General features: G+C 39.3%; 1 protein-coding gene across 2 annotated transcripts in view; it reads left to right on the forward strand.

Annotated features, from left to right (window-relative positions):
- mllt3 (MLLT3 super elongation complex subunit) overlaps positions 1–25,722 on the forward strand; it is a 118,339-nt gene that overhangs the window by 54,145 nt on the left and 38,472 nt on the right. For both annotated transcript variants that reach the window (XM_072281791.1, XM_072281792.1), the window contains exons 3-5: positions 6,420–6,502; positions 8,405–8,548; positions 13,883–14,458. In XM_072281791.1, coding sequence (XP_072137892.1) covers positions 6,420–6,502; positions 8,405–8,548; positions 13,883–14,458 — 803 coding nt within the window. The remainder of the gene's footprint in view (positions 1–6,419; positions 6,503–8,404; positions 8,549–13,882; positions 14,459–25,722) is intronic.

Here is a 25,722-nt window from a genome sequence, read left to right on the forward strand (position 1 = left end):
TTCACGCCTGGATTCCGTGTAGCGACTGGTATCCCCGGACCTAAAAGCCGCAGCTCTAGCCTTTAAAAGGGACTTGACCTCATAATTCGTCCAAGGTTTCTGGTTAGGGAATACCCGGATCGTCTTGTGAGGCACACAGTCCTCCGTGCATTTCCAAATAAAGTCCGTGACAGCTGAGGCGTACTCATCGAGGTTAGCTGCCGAGTCCTTGAATACTAACCAGTCCACCAATTCAAAGCAGTCACAGAGGACCTCATCCGTTTCCTCCATCCAACGCGACACTACTTTTGACACCGTGACCTTCCGCTTCAGTTTTTGTTTGTAAGCCGGGAGGAGGAGGAGTACGGCCTGATGGTCCGATTTTCGGAAGTGAGGTCGTGGGTCGGAACGGTAGGCATCCTTGACTGCTGTGGAGCAGTGGTCAAGTATATTCGGGCCTCTAGTGGGGCAGGAGACATGTTGGTATAACTTTGGCAGCGCCTTTCTGAGGTTGGCCTGGTTAAAGTCCCCAGCTGTAATGAGCAAAGCCTCCGGATATCTGGTCTCAAGTTTACTGATGTTGGCATACAGTATGTTCAGAGCACACTCCACATCCGCCTGGGGGGGAACGTAGACCGCTGTCAGTATGACCGAGGTGAATTCCCATGGCAGATAGCAGGGACGACACTTCACTGACAGGTGTTCCAGGTCCGGGCTGCAGGAGCTGGTTAGTGCCACTGTGTCCGAGCACCATGCAATGTTGATCAGTAGGCAGACACCACCTCCTGTCGTCTTGCCCGAAGACGCCGTGCGGTCCATCCGATGGATCGAAAATCCCTCCGGTCCGATGGCACAGTCGGGGGTGGCAGGGGAGAGCCAGGTCTCGGTGGAACAGAATACACAGCAGTTCTGCGTCTCCCTGGAATAGGTGAGTCTCCCTTTAAGATCATCCACCTTGTTCTCTATGGCTTGCACATTAGCTAGTAGGATGGTGGGCATAGGGACCCTGAAGCCCCTCAGCTTCAATCTGCCCAGCAGCCCAGCTCTTTTCCCACGCTTCCTCGGTAAGTAGTGCATCTTTCCAGGTCTCCATCGATGCAGTGTGTTGTTGTCAGCTCTTTGCAGTTGGTGGACGCATCCCGCAGGGATCGGTCGGTGGGTCACATCGTTGGACCCTCTGGGTTGGGCCGAGTAACAAGGGAAGCTCCGCTGCCACTTCCAGCTGCCGGGGGTCCGGGCTGTCGATTGGGTCGGGCCCCGAAGCCGACACTTAATCCCGGATGGCCGGGCTCCTTGCTGAAACAAGTCCTTAGGCCAAGTCACGGTTGCGGAGGCCTCCGCTCCAGTCGAGCCTCGTGCTCGATTTCCGAGGTTGGCAGCGGAGGCCTCACTTCCAGCAACTGTGGATGGCCACCAATGGAGCTTTACGGTGGTCGCTCCGGGGGAGCGTCTGGGGCACCTTGAGGTCTCCACCGTCACTTCTGTGTGGTCGTCTGCTCTGGAGAGGTGCTGGTCGGAATGGGCCATGTCTCCAAGCGGTCCGGCACGGTAGCAGACCGCGGATCTTTGGGAATGTGGTGGGCCTCACTGGTCGGGTCCAGGTGCGGTCCGGAGTTTAAGAAGCATTTCTGGCGCGGTGATCTCCAGCTGGGTCAGTAGCTTTACCAGGGTGTTGTTGATCTCGATCTTGCTAGATTGGAGGTTTAGAAGGGTTTCTCGGGTATAGGATAGTGGAGAGGGCAGTTTGCTCAGGAGAGCATGCGCAAAGTCGCCAGTTACTGGCGCCATCTTGGAATTGATGGCTTTATGGCAAAGTTTTTGGATTATACAAAGCTAGGTGGAGGGGTAGGTAGTGCTGAGGAAGCAATGTGACTGCAGCAGGAGTCAGACAAATTGGAAGAATGGGCAAAAAGTGACAGCTAGGGTACAGAATTGGGAAATGTATAATGCATTTTGGTAAAAAGAACAATAGTGCAGACTATTATGTAAATAGGGAGAAGGTTCAAACAGAGGTGCAGAGAGACTTAGGAATCCTCGTGCAAGACTTCGAGAAGGTTAATTTACAGGTTGAGACTGTTGTACAGAAGGCAAATGCAATGTTGGTATTTATCTCAAGGGGAATAGAATATAAAAGCAAGGAGATAATGCTGAGGCTTTATAAGACACTAGTCAGGCCGCACTTGGAGTATTGACAAAAGTTTTGGGGCCCCATATCTCAGAAAGTGTCCAGAGGAGATTTGCGAGGATGATTCCAGGAATGAAGGGGTTAACATCTGAGGAGCGTTTGGCAGCCTTGGGCCTGTACTTACTGGAATTTAGGAGAATGTGATGGGGGGGGGGCGTGTGGGAGGAATCTCATTGAAATCTACCAAATGTTGAAAGAACTAGACAGGGTGGATGTGAAGAGGATGTTTCTTGTGGTGGGGGGGGGGTCTTCAAAACTAGAGGGCACTGCCTCAAAATTGAGGGACTGACCCTTTAGAAAAGAGGTATCGTGTCCTCCCCCACCCCAACCCCACCCCATCTTGAAAACATCTGTGGAATCTCGCATTGATGATCCTTTCTAATTCTATTCATATTTGAATGCAATACTCCAGTTGACCCTGGAGTATTTTATAAAGCTTCAGATTGTTCGCTTTTCTTCTTTGCCTCTAGTGATGAAGCCCAGAATTATTTAAGCCTGATTTAGCTCTTTCATCATGATATCCACGTGTATCAGTTGGTCCCTCAAACTGTGCACCTTTCCCAGGATGGTCTTCTTTCATACTTGGTGCTAAAAAGAATGAGGAGACTCACTGTACATTTCTTTGCATTAAGCTTCACCTACCACATATGTGCCAGTTCCACCAGTCTATTTGCATGCTGCGGAAACTTCAGATAATCCTCTTTGCAGTTCACAACTATGCCAAGCTTTATCATCTGCAAATTTTCAAATGAGGCTAGGCCATTAATGTAAATTTTAAAGAAAAGCAATGATCTGATGGTTCTTGTGTCTTGATGTAGAAATAAAAGGCACTGAACCTGAACCTATTGAAATAAAATTTTAATATCACAAGTGGGACATACAGTCTCAAAAAAATCAAATGGAATGACAAGCTGTAGAGCCAAAATCATCCAAAATTTTTGGTGTTTCATTCTTTTCTGGTCACAATGCTGTGAGTTGAGGAGAAAATTCCAAGTATGATTTAAAAAATAATTGAGAAATAAATAAATAAGGAAAGATAAAATTGACTTCATTTTTTCTTATTCTCTTCCTATAGTATATGTAAATGGATTCAAAAGTGACCTTATTTCTCATTTTACATACCTTGCAAGATAAAAAACCAAGATGAGTGAAACACGCTGGTTCTGTTGGCTACGCAGATCTAGGGGAGACCACCTCTGGCCCCGTTTAGCACACCTCAAAACCCGTTTGTGTGGCTGCTGCGTGTTTCATTACCTTGTTGCAAATAAGTGCCACGAAATAACAGACGGTACATCGCATATAATTGAAAAATTTAGCTTTATAATTCTTAATTTGACTAAAGGGTTAGTAAAGAAGAACAAAAAAAGAAGGCCTATTTTAATGAAACAGTCCAATGTGCACAAGTTGAAGCTCACCGTTTCTCCTTCAATCTCATTCCGGGCTTCATCGAATCACGGCCCTGCTCCAGGTCGAACCCTGTGACCTCTTCTTCCGGTGGCTTCGCTCTTCATCTCCCTAACAAAAGACCCCAAGCCCAACTTTGGTGTCCCTCACCAGAGAAACTTCCCCTTAATCTGGCCGTCCTAATTGAATGGCACACAATTCTCCTATCTCTTATCTTCAACAGTAACCCAAACAAGCAGCTTACACATAATGAAATACAGAACAGCAGAACAGTTTTAAAAAAAAAATGAACCAGTGCAAAAAGATTAAACCAAGCCAAACAGAGGGGAGAAAGGTTTTGACAGTAGAAGATCTTGGGATATTCTATTGGAAGTGCTTTAGTGGATGGTGAAAGGATAAACTATAGTGTGCCATACATCTTACCTCTGACTTTCTTGCTTAATCAGTTTCTTACGCTTAACTTGCCAAACCTCACTTTTAGAACATGCCCTTCTTGAAGTCACCAATCAGTTCTTTGGTCTTATTGGCGTTGATGCAAGGGTGTTGCTGCGACACTGCTCAACCCCCGATCTGCCTTGCTCCTCGTCATCATCTGAAATTCTGCCAACTTTCGTTAAGTCTGCAAATTTTCGCTGATGTTTGAGCTGTGCCTGTGCGCACAATCATGGGTATAGAGGGAGCAGAGCAGTAGGCTAAGCACACAGCTTAGATTTGCGCTCGTGCGAATTGTCAGCAAGAAGATGTCATTTCTGATCTGCACGGACTGTGGCCTCCTGGTGAGTAAGTTAAGAATCCAGTTGCAGAGGCCCAGGTTTTGGAGTCATTTTTGATTAGAGACGGGGGGTATGATTGTGTTGAACGCTGAGCTGTGGTCAATAAACAACAATGTGAGTGATCTGTGCAATACTCATTGAGGCAGCTCACCCTGCTCTTGGGCACTGGTATGATTGTCGTCCTTCTGAAGCAGCTGGGAGCCACCGACTGCAGCAGTGAGAGATTGAAGTGTTCTTGAACACTGCCACTAGTTGTGTACCAGGAGCATCATCAGGGCCTGATGCCTTGTAAATGTTCACCCTCTTGCTAGAAGTTATGGTGTCACTTCTGAGACAGATCACAGGGTAACCGGATGCTGTGGGGATGCGCATACATAGAATTTTATTCTGCCTTTCAAAATGTGCATAAAAGCCATTGAGCTCATCTGGGAGCGAAGGATCACAGCCATTCATGATGTTAGGTGTCACTTTGTAGGAAGTAATGGTGGATAAACCCTACCGGAGCTGATGTGCATCCAATTCCATCTGACTTCAATCCGAATTGTTATTTTTTTGCTCTTAAAATATCCTTCCATTGGTCATACCTGGACTTCTTGTATAGTTCTGGATCACGACTTGAGTGTCACAGATCTAGCTTCCAGCAAACTACGGATCTCCTGCTTCATCTATGACTTTTGGTCTGGTATGTTCTTAGAGGCACACTCTCATCCACGTAGATTTTGATGAAATATGTGGTGCACTCATTCAGATTTGAAGATGAATCTCTGAATGTTGTCCAGTCCACCAACAGAAAGTTGTCCTGTAAGTGGTTAAATCAGAAACGAGAGAATCTGCAGATGCTGGCAATCCAAACAACAGACACAAAATGCTTTCGACCTCTCTTGACCATACCTTTTTGGTCCTCAGCACTGGTACTGGTCTTTAGTCTCTGCCTATATGCTGGGAGTAGAAGCACAGCCAGGAGAAATTTCCAAAACTGTGGGTGTGGGATGATGTTATAACGGTGGTCAAGTGTATTGACCCCTGTGATTCCACAGGTGATATTTGTTCAAAGACTTATTCAAGCTGGCCTGGTTGAAAGTCCCTGCAATGGTAGTGAAGAGTTTCTTAAACACCCTTAATGTTTCTCTCTACCACACCCCTGTCAGGGTGTTCCATGCACCCACTACTCTCTGTATTAAGCAACTTAACTCTGGCACTCCACCCCCCCCCCCCCCCGCCCCATCTGCATTTTTCCAATCAAATTAAAATGATGCCCTCTCATATTAGCTAATTCTGCCCCTAGGAAAAAATCTGTAGCTGTCCATTCTATCAGTATTGTACACCTCCAAGTTCTTCTCATCGTCCTTCACTCCAAAGAGAAGTTCTAGGTTGTTCAACCCATCTTCATAAATGTGAACACCTGTGTAATTAGAAGTAAAGCTCTTTTGCACCCTATCTAAAATTTCTAAATCCTTCCTATAATGAGGCAACCAGAACTGTACACAATATTCTATATGTATCCTAGCTAGAGTTTTAAAGAGATATACCATTACCTCTTGGTTCTTGAATTCAATCCGCGACTAATCAAGGGTCAACACCCCATGCGCCTTGTCATTCTGGGTGGGAACTTTGATGCATCTGTGGATGTGGATCCCAAGATCCCTCTGTTCTACCACATTGCTAAGAATCCTGCCATTAATCCTTTATTTTGCCTTCAAATGCGACTTTCCAAAATGAATCACTTCACACTCTTGCAGGTTGAAGTCCATCTGCCATTTCTCAGCTCATCTCTGTATCCTGTCAATGTCTCTGTCGCAACCTACAATAACCTTCCACACAATCCATCACCCCACTGACCAGTGTGTCTCCCATCACCCCACCGACCCACCCTTCCACTTCCTCATCCTTCTCATAGCCTGGTTAAGGGTAATCAGCATGGTTTTGTGAAGGGCAGGTCATGTCTAATGAGCCTCGTGGTACTCTATTAAACTTTAACCTTCATTTACTTCAAGTTTTCATGTATTATAGTTTATTATCCTTGTACCTCCTGAGTGTGTGTTCTATTCTGAATTGTTTCATTATCTTTTTGAGTGCAGTGTGCAAGGATCCGCCATACAAAGTGGAAGAGTCGGGATACGCTGGTTTTATAATGCCGATTGAAGTGTATTTCCGAAACAAGGTAAAGTAACTAACACCTGATATTTTTGTATCCACAGTTTTGCTTCTGCATGGTAGAGTTTTTAGCACAGGCTGCAAACCATATGTTGCTGTATAAAACGTAGGGAAATGTATAGTTCAAGTTTGTAATGCAAGATTGCTTTCAGTAAGATTAGACTAGCAATTTAACTGTGAACAATTTAAATTTCTTGGCCACCCCCAGTGAAATTGGTTGAACCTATTCAATCTGATACAAAGCAAAGTAGTTTTAGAAGGGAATCAACCTACTGTGATTGGGGGAGGGTTGAAAACTTTAAAATGGCACTCCATCAAATTTTGTTGTTAAATAACCATCACAAAGTGAGAAGCATCCCATACTTTCTGCTTTTAGCCAAATAGCACTTGTGACCCCCAAGCTTTGTCACTTTGTATAATCTTGATGAATGCGCTCTGAAGTTGCAGCAGTATTCATGGTGATATCTGAAGAGGAAGAAATAAAAAATTATCAAATTACAAATGATTTGATCATTTTTTTTTTACAAAAATTATTTGGGTGAATAGTCAAAGTTCGGACAATGTTCCACATTTCTGCATTTCACAAGTGTAAGTTTCTAATAGAGTCAGGATCTTGTTGCTGTGGTAGTTTAGCTTCGGATTTGCTTAGCAGACCAGAACGTCGGCAAGCTGGAACAAAAGGATTGGAAACAGCAGCAATGGACACCTGGAGTTCGTCTAAATTTTTAATACAACTCTAAATTTAAATGGCTGGTTCAAGAAGTCTGGAAAAAGCCCATGGAAGGGAGTTTGGAAAAGACTTTTTATAGTTGATTTTCATTTTGTCTAGTCTGTGATCCCCTGCGCTCTCTCTCTCCACCCCCCCCCCCCCACCATATTCAGTAACTGTCCCAATTCAAGTCTCTCATCTGTGGTATCATTCTAGTAAATGCAACCATTCCAATACCTGATGTTCATCCTGAAATGTATGCAATGTTCCAGCTGAGATCAAATTTATGATTTGCAAGTGTTTACCATGCCATCCTTGTTTTTGTACTTTTGCCCTTGTTTACAGACTAAACATCCCATATATTTTATACATACATGGATTTATTAAACATCACTTCAGGCTCCTTTTCTCCCAACCTGTCTACTCCGAGGAAAAAATACTATTTACATAGTTTCAGTGTTGTCTCTTGTGAACAGCAACTCGTAATGTTATTGAGTATTATCTGGTAAGAGTTTACCCATTTCTTTCTGTATTCCTCAATTTGACCATCACCCTGCTTGCAATTTAAAAATATGATTGACTTTTGTATTGTTTGCCAACTGCAAAATTGTACTCAGTGCTGTGTTATTCATGTATAACCAAAACAAAGGTCATAATTGACCTCTGGAAGCTCACACTATTTCCAGTTGGAGAAGCAATTGTCTTCCATTAGCCAATAATGTATTAGAACAATACATTAACAAAAATATTTTCATAAGCTAACATTGAAGATGGGTATTTGGTATGCATGGTAAGATCAGGGGCCCATGTTCATGCCCTGTGTACTGATTTAAAACAGCAGCCTGTAGCTGCTTAATCTTCTTCGTCTCTTGAATAAGAGTAACTTGCTTCCACTTTATTTTTTATATAGGTTCTAAGGTAGCTGATGAGGACAATGTGAGAACTGCAGATTATTCTACAGATATGTCAAACCTGGCAAATAATTATTCAGTACATTTCTCTGCACTGTCCTGGACACTTGGTAGTCTATTATGTCTTTTAAGTTTGACTTTATTTTGTGACACTTTAGTCCAATTGAGATAAATTTTGTTTTTCCTTTCTAAATTGAGCAAATTGAATAACAAACCCAATAGTTGTCTTGAAATTGAAATGCCAAAACATATCTGGGTCAAATTAAATATCTTGCATCTTTTTGTTTAGGAAGAGCCCAAGAAGGTACGCTTTGATTATGATTTATTCTTGCACCTTGAGGGGCATCCACCTGTAAATCATCTCCGTTGTGAAAAACTCACCTTCAACAATCCAACAGAGGAATTCCGTCGAAAATTGCTGAAAGCAGGAGGGGTAGGTTCTTTAATTTATTATTTATGAGGATGGGAAGTTGGCTGTAGTTGTAAATAGGAAACATACAATTCTTTTTCTGACAGTTAATGGTGTAGACTTTGTAGTCAACAGCAAAGAGACGCCTTGCTGCTGTACCCAGGGGAGAAAACAGTTGCTAGCAGCAAACTGTGAATTCAGCAGTGATCGATCCTAACCTTCACTGATGGTGAGAATGGGGTTCGGCAGAACATTTGTATCCAGCAACAGCAAAATCATCAATTAATCTGAGTAATCACGCTGATTCTCACAGAGAGCAAGCCAGGAGTTGGGCAGCACAATTTTTAAACTTCAAATAGAACATGCAGTAAGGAGTAGAATTTTCACTGGAGATTATGATAGCTGAAATATCAAACATTTTCATGAAATATAAAGGAGCAAGAACAGTACTCCCTGTACAGAATTTGTTTCCTCCAGGTTCAAAGTAGTTGAGCAGCAATCAGACTGAGCAACCTCAGAACTCAGCTATACAATGCAGTGAAGTGTAACCTTTTCAGTACTTATTACAATGCTATTATTAATAAGTAGAGTCTTTCCAGAAACAAATGAGCTAGCAATGATCCAAGTGAATACTATAGCACAGTGCAACAAGAGGGGTATTGGGATACCACTGGCTGGTTTAACTGGTTTATATACACACTTATTTGAAGTTGTTAAGTTTCATAGTGTGAAGGGAGTGACTGCTGGCCATTTCACTGCTGTTCCAGCCACAAAATCTGGTCCATTGCAATCAATTTTGAAATGCACAGCATTAGCCTCTGACAGACTTTGTCTGAATCAAGGTGGACTTTCATTTGCTTGCTTGGGTTTTGTTCATTCACACAATGTGGAGAAACATCAAAAGTAGTTCAGTTTCATTAAGCTGCAATAGTTGTATTGCAAAAGAGTTGCTTTTTCTTATGTTGATCTACAGTGCATATACAGAAACACACCTGTTATGAAAATCTTATATGCCAGTGTTTTAGTTTATTAGCTTTTCCCATGATATTCCCATGATTATGTGAAATCTCCCTTAAAATTATATTGTCCACTGGAGCTCTGAAAATCCAACCGTTATGTAAATCTATCCTAGAACTGCGCAAAGAATCGCGTTGTGCACAAGGAGGAAAAAGGGATTGAATATGCGCAGTCAATTTGCCTCTGTCATTATCCTGTTGTTCAACAATGCCTCTGCATTCTGCTGCTCTTCTGATTGGTCTCTGTATGTGTCTCAATAATCTTCAGCTCACTGTGCTGTTCCTCAGTCACCCATGTTCTTGCTGGCTTCTGATCAGCATTTAACTAGATTCTGCTGAAGGTCAACATCATCTTTGAGGCCTCCGAACTTGTGGTAATACCACTGCTGATAGCGTACTGGGTTTTCCTCATTGCCTGATGTTGAACATCTATTTGTTTACTGGGGTCCCATACATATTCAGAAATTCATTCCTTAAGGTATAAATAAAGCGATTTAAAACTTATTACAATCAAGCAAGGTCTTTAATCAAGACTTGTGGAGGCGAGATGGGAAAATGAAATGGAGTGGCCAAGTCCAACAAACTGAAATACTGAAATTTGGCTTTTGTCTATCTTAGTTTTAAAAGCACAAGTTGATTTTGGTATTTTTTTTAAAAACTGGACAATGTTGATTTATAATAAGACTGACTATTCCTTCCAGTAGAAATATAAACATCTTTAAGATTGAGCTTTATTCTGCCTTGATCTCACATGCTTTTCATTATTGTTTACGGTGAGGGGAAAATCTGCCATGCAATCAGGATTGCACTTTGGGATTTCTCAGACTCCTGTGTTATGGAGTTGGATGCAATGTTAGTTCTCTGAAATTGGGAAGAACCCTTTCAGGTATCATACAAAAACAAGCCATGTCATTTCATGGAGAAACCTCTGTTTATTACAGATGCAGTTCTGGCGAATGTTGCTGCCTGGCTAAACACTGACTGAGGTAGTTTAATTTTGAGATTTTGCAGTTCATACATTAAATCCACAATTATAATTTTATTTCAAGATTAATTACTAGTAAGAATAATCAAGATTTGAGGGAATGCACCTGGTAATCTACGTGTCTACGTAAACTAGACAAACAGCATGATCGCGGTATAGAAACAGCTAAGTAAAAGGGAGCAGGATTCTTTAATAAAAGTGTAGAAATAAAACAAAAATGAGTACTTCAATGCTTCATGTGCTCAGATTAGAAAAGCAGTAGAAGCATTGGAGAGCAGCAAAGCATTACTAGTAGCGCTAATCAAAGGGCTGTGCCAGCTTAAGAGAAATCATGTAAGCTGCAGTATTTGCCCTGTAGGTTTTGGGCTACAGTGATCCTGCTCAGACATGAGGGGCTTGTGCTGGGTAGACACTGCTAAAGCTCACATCAAATGTGTCTGTGAACTATAAAAGATCCATCTCAGCTCTTTTCCACTTCCTACTGCTTACTCTGGTGCACTTTAGATTAAGATAGTTTGAGTGCTTGTCGAGGTACTACTCAGCAAGATAGTTTCTACTTGTACCTTACTGGAAGTGATTTGTTCCAGCTGCTACTGCCTTTATGAATAGAAAGCAAAAAATTCCCCTTACCACGTCTCTAGATAATCATTTAAAAACTATGACCCATCCCCACCCAGTGCTCAGCTATTGGCCTCCGCTAAATAAAATGTGTTCTTCCCATTCACTCCACTTGGGCTCTTTATATACATCTTGACTAAATCTTGTTCCAACACAACTTGGCCAATCTTTCCTCAACTGAAAACCACCAGACCTGCTGGCAATGTCCTTTAGAAAACTCACCTGTGCCGCCTTTAAATCAATAAATCCTGTAGTTTACTGGCAAGAACTGTATACATTTTCAAGCTGAATGTTACTTTCAAAGTTGAATACTTTCAAATTCTTAAATATAGACTGGTGTTTTACTTTTAACGCACACTTGCATGAGTTGAGAGTGCCTGAAGCAAACTTCGCTTCCCAGAGAAGTAGCTTCAGGAACTGGGTGTTGGACCACTTTTAACAGCAAGATGTCAATTCGCTGGAGTTGAAACTCCTGTTCTTTAGCACTTTTTTTTTGATGTTTCTCAAAAAAAAGTGCACAATTTCAGTGGGAATTGGAAATGCTTGGCCTTGGAAAGACAAATCTTTTGGCCACTTTTGAAATATTGATAATAACCATGACGGGGGGGTCAGTTACTCTAGTCACCTGACCAAAGTAAGTGGTGACTGTCAACCAACTATTGCCAATTTTCTTTCTTTTGATAATTGAGATTTAAACCTTGAGTTTCCACTGCTTAACCTTTTTCAGGGGCTAATTGGAATATGCTAAGTTTAGTATTTTCTGTACCTGCATCAATTTGTTTTAAAATGTAGGGTCTTTTTAGATATTAAAATGAGCTTGGTCACTATAGGTGCAGCCGACATGTTGCATTGTCTTCTACTGTCAAGCTGCTTTATCCCTGGAGCTTCTCGCTTCCTGCAGATTGATGCATAAGGGAGAGCCATCCATGCATAATGAGTAGGCCAAAGGTGGTGGGAATGAAGGGCTTGTTCCAAGACCACCCTAATGAAATCCCGCCAGGTCATGTTATGTGCAACTCCTGTAAAGCTTGGGAGCCAGGTGTGAAGTGTATCTGCCTCCTCTGCCTCTGTACCCTTAACTAAGATTGGATGAGGAGGTTGGACCCTTTGCTACCTAACCTTGAGTATGTTGCATCCTTTTACACTATAATGCCTAGGTGTGGAAATCTGGAGAAGGTTATCAAGCACATTTCAGCCCAACCTCGATACTGTGGTGAAGACCTGACTAACATCATTGAAGGTTTTCACTGCAGTTTGGTACTTTTCACAATTTTGCTCACGAGACCAGTTGTTGAAACATATGACAGTATATTGGGGAAAATTATGTATTTGAGTTCTCATTTGTGGAGCAGAAAGCTTTAATGGCCACATCTTTGAGTTTAGTATTTTTATCTATATGAACTAGGAAACAAGTTATGGGCGATTAGGGAAGTTTTTTTTTCCCCAAGCAAAATATCTGCATTTGTGTCATTTTTGAGTTGTTCAATTTGCTAAACTACCCAGAGTTGGATCTTATTTATTTAATCCTTTAAATACATTTTCCCCTTTAAATGCTGTCATACCACAATTAACTACACTTAAGATGTTCACGATTTACTGATCTATGAGCTTCTATTCTATATTTATGCTTTAAAGTTGTTGAACAAAACTAGTACCCTGGAAAAAAAAACATCTTTCTTGAATGGTCAGCTTTCCTCTTTGTACCCATCAGATTTAAATGAACTGCATCTCTTTTTACAATTTGGCTTTTAAATGAAGTATTCCATTTTGGAAAAAAAAGGTTAGTTCTCTATTTTCAACTCTTTAATAATCCATTATCATGCTGTTATTATAGTCTTTGATTTTTTTTATTAGAAATCCAAGCACAGTACAACAACTGCTTTCCACGTGTGTGGTCTCATAGCTGGTGGTTTATTACCAGAGGATACTATTCAGGGGTATCATCCAGATTTAAAAGCTTTAGGATTTCGGATGAAGTGATGGGGGCTGGTACTGAGAAGCCAAAATTTTTCCACAGATTTTTGCACAGATGTGAAGTGTGCTCAGTTTTATTGAAAGAGTGATAAAGGTCTAGAATAAAATTACATAGAATTAATATACATGCTTGTCAGTTTAAGTTGCAAAATGTTTAATACGTTAATATACTTCAAAAATATTCATTGTAGATGGTAATCTCAGTTGAGCTTTTCCCTGCAGTTAGTCTTTTTTTTTGAAGTTGCAGACCTGATATTGAAGCACCAGTCAATTTTCTTCCCCATTTTCTTTAGTAATGTTAACCATTTGACATGATTACAGTCCAGCTGTTGCATCTTAATGCTATCTGTTGCAATGCTACCCAATGTTGGTTAAGTATATAGAGCATTATAATTGTATAGGAGTTGGTCACTTTCCACTACATGTTACTTAAAGGGATGTTTACTCCTGCCATATTTCTCTTTTACCCCCTTACCCATACCTGTACTTAACACTGAGTTCTTAAAATCATCTTCCAGTAACTTGACCTTGTGAACATTTATTCTCATTTTTAAAAAATATTGTGTGTATCGTATTACCCCCTTCCTTGCATTAATTCCCAGATGAGTAAGAATATAGTAAGACTTTATTTGCTTGTATCGTGGGATGAAAATATGAAAATCTAATTATGATTCTCTTGCTGCATCCTCATTGCTTGGCATATTTAGATTTTAAAGCTTTGGTTGAAGAAGATGACTGTTTTTCTCATTTCTTTCAACTTTGTAGGATCCAAATAAGAGCAGCGCTCACAGTTTCTCGAAGTCCCACAAATCCATGAAAGAGCACAAAGACAAAGCATCTAAAGACTCAAAAGAGCACAAAGGTGCCTTCAAAGAACTTTCCAGGGAACACAGTAAAACTTCCAAAGAGTCCTCGAAGAAACCCAAAGAAAACAAACCACTAAAAGATGAGAAAACTGTTCCTAAAATGGCATTTAAGGAACCAAAACCAATGTCAAAAGAGCCAAAATCATTGGAAAGCAGCGTGGTAAGTGGAAATGGAGGCGTTCAGCAGGATGTTAAGACTGTGAAGAGGCCTGCAAATATAGACACTGATGAACTTGCAGCGAAGAAGAAAAAGAAAAGCAGCTCTGATTTTTTGTTTAGAAGTTTTCCCAGTGCTTCTCCACAGCCACTTTCTTCTGAAAAGAAGCTTAGTAAGGACCGACCTCAAGTTAAGACAGCAAAAATCAAAATGGAAAGTGAAGTGATAGAGAAAAATAAGCCAAGTTTATCTCCGTTTGAAGATATTGTAGATCCAAATGACAATGGAGTAGACGATGTTATGTCTTCTAAATCCGAGGTGGGTACTGTATAATTTGTGTGGAGACAACCTATTTCTAAATATAATTTAGTATCTCAATGTGATCAACCAAGAACTTTATATTCTGTGAAGCCAAACCTATTTAAAGATTTGGTGGTAGTAATTTTGAAAAAAAAATGGAAGTTGTTAAAATAGATGCAATATGAAATGTTGATTATCTGAAATCTTATGGAAGTGATTTGAAATTTCAGGGAGGGGAGGAAGAGGGGAAGGACATATGTAGTTGGTCCTTTGGTTAGGGACCAGGGGAGGGATTTGCCAACAAGGTCAGCATTTGTTGCTTGTTCCTCAGAAGATGATGAGCAGGCTTCCTGTCGTGTGGTAATGGATCACAGTGCTTTTGAGCACAATGTTCCTTAATTTTAGCCCAGCAGTGACAAAAGTATCAATGTAGTCCTGAGATGAGATTGAGAGATCTGAAAATCTGGCAGATAATGTATCCCATGCACCTACAGTCCTTCTTCCAGGCAATGAAGCGCGTGTGTTTGGGAGGAGTAGATGAAAGTACACCTAAGTTGTAGTGGTAGTTTGACCCTGGTGGTGATGAGGTGCCAGATGAGCTGGCAGCTTTGCTGTGGATCCAGTTAACGTTAGGTGTTGGAATTGCACTGATCCCAGCGAATGGTGAACCTTGCCGGGGAAGGATGAAACGCCAAAGTCTTTGGAGTGCATTGTAAGAAATCAGACATTGTCCCTCAGCCATTTTTTTTCAAAAACAGGATTTTTTAAGTGCATGTTTGCGTGAGGAATTAATTGCATAATTGGGGTAATACATTATCTTTATTAGTAGCTATTAATTGTGTTCTGAATATAATTGTTCAAAGATTTGTCTGATGCATCACATTCAATTGAAGTGATGGGCAGCTTTAGATAAAAGCAGTAAGATGGAGCAAATAGGTGACTGAATGTTGGCATGAACAAACATAATTCAATTGGAGACGGTTACAAACCAAGATAATGTGAGACCACACTTTGATGTTTGAAAAAATTGTACTGACTTCATTATAAATCCCAGCCTACAGATTATGTTTGCATTCCCATGATGGAGTTGTACCAGCTTGGTATTCTGCCAAGAAAGCTGTGTTTTCAGCAAGTGCCCAGAGCTAAATCTGAGAAGTATTAAATGCTTCAAAGTAGTATGGTGCGTGACTCCACAATATCGACCTTGACATGGATACCTTTGTGATAGACGGACAAATTCCAGTGACTTTAGTCTCAGGCCCTTCTACTTGAGTCTTTGTGACTCACTTCTGTAGTATTCATCATTGACTAAATGAAATCATGCCTGGATAAAGTCACTGGGTGAAGTATTCCATCTGTTCAATAACTCACTACAAACTCCCATTAAATGAATTCTGGAACATGGTGTTCTTTTGCTGACTGAAGATTTAACCCAGAAGTGTAAGAACGAATTGTAAAAGAGGAATTCAATGCTTTGGGCAATGAAATGGTTAATTGATTAAGACAGCCTTTTGGTTGAGTTTTAAGTGTCCCATTCCCAACTTTCCCACAAAATCAGGCACTTCATAAAGTGGGAAGGTAGATACAGGGTTAACTTGTCAAATATGTGAACCAGAAACATAATTAGCAATGAATGAGCCAACTTGTAGTTTAATGTGGTGCATCTGAATAACCTGCTCTGGAGAGCCGGTTTCATGATCATTCCTCGGATCTTGGCAGCCATTTCAATTTATTGCTGGCTCCTTTTCCTTTGGCTCGGGAAATCTAGCAGGCAAATGGGCTGGGAGTGTTTGATCTGGCACTTAGTGAAACTCCTCTCCTAACAAAGAAGAACGTTCAGCCAACATTGCTCCATATCAGTGAACCTGAGCATACCTAACTATGGTCTGTGTTCCAGTGCTTGGTGCCTGATTGCTGGTTGCTGTTGGTATTTTACCTTGTGTTCCCTTTCCCATGTCCTCTGCCTAGGCTGATGATTCTGTCTGACGTTCAGCCAGGCTCTGACAGCTCAGCTGCTGGGAAAGGGGTCAGCACAAATCATGAGAAATCTGCATTTCTGTCCATTAAAATTTATTTAAAGCGTTCTAAATTACTGGTAGTACTGCCGCCCTCCCAATTACAGACACTTCTAAAATACTAGAGGTGGGGTTGTCTAAGCCTAGTATAACAAAACTGCTCCCACACAAAACTTTTATTCTTGGGCTTCAACTTGAATCAGTTGTTTCCCTTCAGAGATCGACATGAAACAATGCACTTGTCTCTGAAGGGCTTGCTATGAAACAGCAGTCATCTAAGTGTTTTGTGATCCCGCAGAATTTGTATGCAGTTTGTGGTTGTATTTGAAGCTCTAACCCGAGAGTGAGACACAGTAGTTAGCTTTCAACACAGGGCCCTGTTGAGTGAGGAGACTGTTTTCCAAGCAGTAGTATTTGTAGTCTCTGTAAATGATAGCCACTCGTAATGAGTAATAGGCTAAAGCAGTGGAAGAACATGAGTCAAGTGGAGTAGAAATGCAGTTGAATGACAGAAAATATCGATGAAATTTGAAGGTCCCTGTAAAACTGCAACTGTGAAATTTGATTCTGAATGACTAAATAATTCTAAAGCATGTAGGGTTGGCGTGACATTTTGAGTTTAAATTGACATGAACAGCCAACTCCTTTTTCTTGAGAAACTCGATGGATTTGTATGGATATTCTGCAGCGTAATACACACACACACACACACACACACACACACACACACACACACACCCCCCATGCTGTTGAGATTTTTGTTGTTTTCATGCAATCCACAAAGCTCTCTCATTTGATAGACCAGCAAGGCTTGAGAAAAAGTATTTTTTTAAAAGCTTGTTGAAATTAGTTGTGCCGCATTTATCTCTGTTGTGTAGATCAATGAATTTATTATCTGTTTCCCACCCCAATACCCCTCACCTGATTTTAATTATAAAACTGCAGACCTATGGAGCTGCATTCTGAATTGAAAAGAGGTCAAATCATTCTATTTTTCCACATCAGTCAGAGATGAAGATTGCGGTTGATTCCTTGTCCTCATTGTTTTAGGAACTGTGGCAAAAAAATCCTAAAAAGGTAGAGAGGAAAATAAATGGCAGTAGATTAAAAAGCAAGAGATATTTATATCTTTTTCTGCTGAACTTTGAATCCAAAAGTGCCATCCTACTTTTGCTTTTGGTGGAAGACCTTTCTTAATTCTTGACAAACATGATTGATGTGCTGATCATTGTATTTTAGCAAATAGACAATAGAGATCCCTATGTGTTACATCTGAAAATTTGAAGACAACTGGTGGAAGATGAGAGCATGTTAAATTGGTCTTGGTTAAATCATTGATAATATGTAGCAGTAGAATTGTCAATGAGTATTTTGACTCCTTACTGTGGGAAGAGAATTCAATGTGGTTGCATGTCCTTTGTTGACATTTCCCCTCTGGCCACAATAATAAATGGTCTTTTTTTAAAAAAAAAAGAAATTCGGATTGATCATGAGTTGTATTCACTTGACAATCTATTGCAAACTGAAACTATTTGGACATCCAGTTTGGGATTAGTAGGGTCTAAAGGCGATGTAAAGATTGTTCAACCTTTTTAGTAAAAACTGTAGAATTTTGAACCGGCTTTGTTCAAATTGTATCATTTTCTGGTCTTCCTCTCTTGGTCCATTTGCACAGTCTACAACAGAAAAATGAGCCAAGCTTCTGTCAAGGTTACTAGACTTAGCTGATAATTCATTGTTGTGACACTCTGTGAACATTCTATTAGTTTTACAGTTGTAGAAATTTGCCTTTGGGTTTATTTGAGCAGAGAGGCAGCAATGGTTGCATAGAATGTGAGTTACTAATCTTTCTAGATGAAAGAAGCAGGAAAACTGTTGAATGGTTTCATACTTGTACCTTTTTTTGAGTTATTGGACGCATATGTTTTCCACTGGAATAAAACATACTGGGATTCCTAAATTTATGAATTTAATGCTTTAGTATTTTGTAATAGTTTAATCATAGACTGTATAGCTGGTGACTGATACAGTCAGCTGATGTTTTCCCCCGACATAATTAGAAGAACATTTCATGAATCAAAGGTAAAGCAGTTAAATGATTTGCTAAAACTGCTGTAACCTTCCTGTAGCTAGAATAGTGAGTGGTGTTAAAGTAATCCTCATTAGTAGGACTGTGGAACAGCAAGATCCAAATGAAATGTATTCATTTTGTTCCCAAGTAACCATTGCCTCTGAAATGCACCTCCAAAATTATGGGAAGCTATTGAATTGGTTTTGATTTTTAATTGAACAATTCTTTTTATTGTTTTCAGTGTTTAAGTCCTGTTTGGAAATTGAACAATGCTCATGTGTACCGAAGCAGAGTGTATTTTGTGAATAGGAAATCTGATTAGACAGACTAATAATTTTTTTTTCTTTTGAAACCACTCAGTTTTGATTCTGTGAAGTCTGTTTTTGTGTTTAAATCTTATATTTTTATAAGGTGTGTGTGCACATTCTCCCCATGACCAAGCAGGGTTTCATGGAGTGCTGCAGTATTTTTCTACGTTCTGAAGGCGTCCAAGTTTGGGTTCGTGAATTGTGGGTGTACCAAAAGCAGGCCAACATGTCAGGCTGCTCCCAGCACAATCCTCACTGATTTGATGCAAATAATGCATTTCACTGTGTGTTGTGACAAGTTAAGATAATCTGATCACTATCTTTGATCGTTTTCTCCTCTAGTCACCAATTAAGATCATGTTTAGCTTTATTACTGTAGCTTAGTGTGTGTGTGTGCACGCAGGCACATTGGGGTACAATGTTATTTGGGAGTCTGGTTCAGAACTATTAAGTGAATGATTGGTAGCTGTTCAGAATAATTTGTATTCAAGCAAGAATAAATCATTTTGGCTTGCACCTGCACGTTATTGAATTAACTGCAGTTCAAACTAGTTAATGTAAATGTGGACAATGAACAGTTTTTAAATTACCAATCCCTGTAAAAGAACTTTTTGGTTTGCTATCATATCTACAGTATGAATATTGAATCATTACATTTGTAAATGAAAACCATGTGCTTCAGGCCTCCAATGGTGCAGTACGAAGCAGTCATCCATTCCGTTCCCCAGCTCTTTGCCAGTAATTCTGTAACATTTTTCTTGTAATCTATCCAGTCCCATTTGGTAATGATGTCTGTCTACTATAACCACACGTTCTGGCAATGAATTCCAGATTGTGGCTGCTTACTGTGAGGGAGATTCTGGTTATCCCCCTTGCTAATTAATTTAAATCAATCACTTCCAGTTTTCCATCCCGCTGCCAATTTACTTTGGCTAGGCTTTTATGAATTTGAATTGCCATCAAATCAAAAGTAAATTAGTGCTGGAAATCTGAAATAAAAATCCACAATTCAGAATATACTGTACAATTGGGCAGCACTAAAGTGTTATTTTTCTCTCCCTGAAAGGATGCATGCATGACCTCCTGAAAATTTCCAGCAATTCGCTTATCTTCCAGACTAGTCCTGGTTAAGTTGAGATAGTTGGAAGATTTTGATTGGGCCAGTAATTCCATAGCAATTTTTCTGTGCTAGTTGTACATTTGTGATCCAACTGTGTTAAAGGAGGGGGGGTATTTAGAAATCAACTTGTGAACCTTTCTCACAATTTAGCAAGTGTTTCTTTGTCCAATGAACTAACTTGAAAGTGAATTACAATATTCCAGAATCCACTGAGGTTCATTCTGTAGTTTATTTCAGATATAAGTACATTTAAATCTAACAAGGTGTTTTTGGTACCTGCTTTCCATTTCTATCTCTCTTTTTAATGGAGCAACAAATGTATATGCTCATGAACATTGTTCATTTTTTCCACATTTTTTTTGCATTCTAAAGAGAACTATGTTCACTTTTGTAATGGCATTAAATGAGACCACTCGGTCTCTTTTGAGCCTCATACATATGAACATGTTGTACTGGCACATTAATGTTCCCTCAGTAACAGGGATCAAAAACACAAGATTTGAGGTGATTTTTGTCCTCTGACTCTGTATAGCTTTCATTTTTGTGATTGAATTTTAAGCCACTTTCTTGGTGATTTTTTTTTTGTACATGAAATGGTTTGTAAAAAGTTTTCATACAATGACTTAATTCCTTGCTGTTTAGCTAGCAGAGATTTATAGTCTGTATAAATTCCACATATGAAAGCAAAATTAAAGTTGTCTATTGCAAGCAACTATATTTTAAAAATAGTTTTAAGAACAACAAATTAAGAATCTGAGTTTTGTTATGTGGGGTACCACTAAAATTAGAAGGAATGTAAGAGATCAGAAAAAATGAGGAATTGTGATTTTTTTTTAAATGTAGGCTTGGGTTTTAAACTACTGCATGATCAAGGCAAAGTAGCAAGAGTTTCTCAAGTTTTAAGGTCCTGAAAGAGCCAAAGTTGAAGAGGCATTGCCTTATTTAAGATTGTTGAAATGAAGGAGGACTGGAGCTTAAAGGAATGAAAAAATGTCTTGTGGGCACTGCACACAGTAGTACAAGGTTGAAGAACAAAATAGTCAGCTATGTAGTATGTGAGTGCAAGGAACTAATTTCCACATACCAGATCTTTTCAGTAGAGCAGTCTAGATGGAAAAAGATAATTCCAATGGCCATTTCTGAATTTGAAAATAGCCCCAAAGCTGCAACTGTACATTTTAAAAAAAAAATGTATTGTTACCTAGGTTTTGAAATTGAAAACCAAAACTCAACCACAATTTGTATGAATGTCTTCACTGAGAAATAGTATTTTCTCTATGCTGTACTTTTAAGATCTATAGATTCAAAATCAATGTTAAATTCCCCATGAGGCAAAAAAAATAGCTGACTAAATATTTTGAAGTTTTGTTTGTGCTGCAATGTACATTGAGCTTTTTAAGTACCATTCAGAACAGTATAAGAAGTTTGTTTTAATAGAAAAGTGCCACTGATTGCTTTTGTAAGTTCATTGAAGTTGCTAAAGCATTGGCTTGTCTCCTCCCTGATCTTCACCTCATTACTCTTGGGGGGCCAGAAAGCATAGCAATTACAACTAAATTCACAGAGAAGAGATACTATCATGAATTTGGCTGATCTGTCCTTTAACTTGGCAAGTGATCTGATGTTTAACCTACATTTTACCTGAGTAAGCTGTTTCAATGTGCTCTTGTACATATTGTCAATTTTTCAGTTGTTACGCTCCCTGATCCTTGGGCTTAGTGGAAAAAATAAGCCAGATAGACTATAAAATCAAGTGTAGTGACGGGGGCTGGGGGTGTGGTGTGTGTAATGTGTGAGGGAATTGTTCTTTTAATATTCTGCGAATTTTATTAACTATCTCGATGAGGAAGCAGTTGGAGCAGCTTAGCGATCTCTTGCTCCCCTTCCTTACCACAGCCTCTGATCTCCTAATGGAGAGTCTCTTTATACAGAAGAATTGTTTTTTTTCCAATAAAGTTTTTTGGAAAAAAAAGAAACTGCATGCAGTTCTTTGCATGATAATTTTTTTGAATCATTGCTTAAATTAGGTCCAAGTATTTCAGTTATCATTGTCTGGATTGTTCAGTCTTGACATCACTAACTGTACAAAAACAACTTGCTTGTGGTTGAATCTCCACAGACAGAAATGAAGCATTTTAAGTTTGTTGTTGCGTATTAAACATTATGAATGCCAGCAACACTGAATCTTTAATCCTCTGAAGTGACTTACCAGATAAATGAAAACATTCTCTAATTTCTTCTGAAGAGAAATGTAGTAACTTGCAGTAAACATATTTTACATTTGTCCCAAAGCCATAATTTCTGGTGGAGAAACCGATGCCATCCATATTTTTCTTTTAAAAAAATCTGCAGATATAATTATACTATTGTGTGGTTTAATTTTTCTTTTCCTTGACTACTGGTGTGAAATAATTCTTCCACCAACTCTAATCCAAGTGGCAATGTTTTCAGATCCTTTGTAATTTATCAGTGTGTGGATCGTGGAAGGATTTTGTAGCTCAACAGTACAATCAAAAACAGAAATGTTTTCTTAATTGTAATATTTTAATATATTCAACTCAATCTTATAATATTAAAACTGCAGGGTAAGACATATTTGTAAGTTTAAATTTGGATGTCACTGGACATGAAAGTATTAACTAACAGTATTTTTAATGTTTTGTGGAGTTACACAAATGCTGAAGCTGGTTATATTTTAATGTCCTTGCATTGTAATTTTCTATTTTTTTTTATTTGAGCTTGAACATTCAGACAAGATAAATTGGCAAAGGCATTCTGCCTCGTGGCATTTCTAAATGTAGAACCAAAGAATATAAATATTTTTCAAATTATAATGCCTTGAAGAATTGATTCCATTACTTGAAATCCCAAAGCTAACATATAAACCATTTAAATTTACTGTTCTGATGGTTTATGCATGCTAAATTTAGTGCTTCAGCTTTGCAGTTCTGAATAATAAGAGCATCTGACTTGTTATTAAACATTGCTTTGCTCACGATCCTTTGGATTAGAAGTTAAAATTCAGCTAGATCGTGACCAATCCAAACTCTACTTCAACCCAAAGTTGTGGATGTCTTTCTTGATGCCCCTGTGCTGGGGGGGGGGAATCAACTGGTCTTGAGGTGTGTTGTGTGAATAATGCTATTTGGGACAGTAAGCTTTGTGTGGCAGAACTGTTTTAAATCAAATTAAAATACTCAGGTTTTAATGTCTTGCTATATTAAAATATTTAATAGTTTTAATAGTTTGTCTTGCTATCTCTATTGTTGTGTAGGTATACCTAAAGACAATTGATTAAAGGCAACACTTATGTTTGAACTAATTTCCTTTTGCTTACCTGTAAATACATAGTTTGTAGCAAATTGATCAATATGATAACCTGGACTTTATGTGGCGTGCTAATTTGACAAGGGCTACCTATATGATGATATTAAGGCATAGCTAATATCTGCATACCCGTGTGCATTCAGTGGTTGTGTGTAGCGGCAGATGTGCTGTCAGACCCCGAGGTAGAGTTAGCAATATAGGCTGAGTATGATGTCCTGCATCTAAGGACTGTCTCTTTTTACCAATAACTGGAGAATAAAAGGCTGTCTATGTATTTTTTTTTGTTTTGGTGTGCCCAATGTGTTCACTGTAGTACTAGTTGGAACTGTAGTCTTTCCTCAGAATAACTTACTGCTGCTAACAAAGTTTTGTGGAAATAAGTTTTTGTAATGATGAATGATGCTTGCATTCTCACTGACATCAAACAGTGTCCTGCAGGTGCAAGCTTTTATGATCCAGTTAGCCATTAATGTACCTTTTGTTGGCAGGAAACTTGCATGGCCACCAAAGAGTATCATGTTTATTGCACCCCTTTTGTTTTCCTTTTGTTTATTTCAGGAAATTGATAATTGCAGTTTCTAATTATTTCCTGTTTATATTCCTGCTGACATGAGCAATCTCTGTCACAAACAGAGGTGATAATTTTCGAGTCTAGTTGGCCCCAAATACCTACTTTGAATGTAACTATAGGTGAAGTCTAACTAGATTTAAGAAAGACTTCCCTTACAAAAGCAGGATTTCTTACCCATTAAAGATAAACTAGAAGAGTCTTCACATGAGACAGTGACAGTTTTATTGGTCGCTACTTTGGAGATTTATTGTTTTATGGCACAAGTAGAATAATAGTGTAGTCTGTGTGAAAACCAAAGTGTTGGCTTATCCTTTTCTTTTCCACACTCCTTCCTCAAATCTAGACCCCTTAGGCACTAGGAGCAAAACCCCTTTTTTGATAGCTTTATTGAGCCCTTTTTAGAAGCAATTCATCTGGTTCTGGTAACTTGATTGAAGCTTTCCTCCTCCTTCCTTCTCAATACTTCATGTAATGCGTTATGAAAATGGCCAAAAGAAAAAGCTTTCAGTCGACTAAAAATATTACCATAGAGTAAGCTTCACCCCTGCCTAATAGAACTGGGCAAGAAGTGAAATGTCCGTTGTGACGAGGTCTGCTAGAAGAGCAATACTTAAAATGTCCACACCTTTTAACTGTATTGCCTTTAAGTGAGAGGAGGCAAACTAAGTTAATATTTTGCACGTGAAACAACTTTTTTCCTGAGTTTGGGAGGGTTTTTCCTACAGTACAATACACGTTGATGAGTTGACTTGGCAAAGATTTCAGAATAAGCTTTCACCTGTTCCTCGGTCATTGTGAGGTTGATGAGGTCCATACCCTCGATTGGTGTTTTTTAATTTGCATAATTGAGCCATGAAGTTAATTTGTAAATATAATATGCTTTCTATTTAATATGAATGATTTTTACTGGTGTTCGTTGTTTCTGGTTGTCGTAACTTTCTTACCTGGTCCCTTGGAGTCAACAATGATTCCAGGTGAATTGTGGCCAAAACTTGTGCATGGCTTATTTTAATTCCGAGTAGTCATGGCTACCAACTGTATTGACAGAGTGAGGTCTGGATCCAGTGGCAAGATGGCCCAAGGTAGCTGAGGACCAGATTCTGTTGAATACATGGACAAAGAGATAAATTCATCTCATGAGGAATCACACTAGTCAGAGATCCCACCTCGCTGACTGTTTATTGGCTGCTGCATTTCCTATCTTGCAACAGCTTGCAGAGCAAGCTCTCAAAGTGGCTATATCCTGGCCATTGTTGATATATTATATCTGTCATAGTAACAATTGAAGAGTACATGTATCAATATATTCATTGCTTTTGGTTCACTCTTTGGATTGATAACATACAGGATTGTGAATAGATTGCTAGTTTTTTTTTTAATTTGGTGAATGCTGGAGTGAATCTTAGAGTTTGTGTAGTGGATCAAAATCATTGGGAAGGAGTGTCTGAATCTAAAAGGTTGGTTTGCAAGTCCAGTGAATTCGGCAGTTTTCTCAATGGAATTCACACTTCAGGTGGCTAACACATTTGCCTTTGCAAGTTCCATAACTGTTCTGATATTTTTACAAATACTTCCAAACACTTGCTTAACTTTGCAATGTAATTTAAAAGTCTTTAAAAATGACATTCTTCTAAATTCCTTTTAAGTTGTGAACCGCAGCTCCATATGAGCAATTCAAAGTTCAAAGTAAATTTATTATCAGAGTACATACATGTCACCATATACAAACCCGAGATTCGTTTTCTTGTGCACATACTCAGAGTAAGTAATAGACCCATAATAGCATCAATAAAAGACCGTACCCAACAGGGTGGACGAAAAGCCAATGTGCAAACAATGACAAACTGTGCAAATACAAATGAAAAAGAAT

The sequence above is a fragment of the Mobula birostris genome, chromosome 17 (genome assembly GCF_030028105.1).
Source record: "Mobula birostris isolate sMobBir1 chromosome 17, sMobBir1.hap1, whole genome shotgun sequence".
NCBI classification, from domain to species: domain Eukaryota; kingdom Metazoa; phylum Chordata; class Chondrichthyes; order Myliobatiformes; family Myliobatidae; genus Mobula; species Mobula birostris.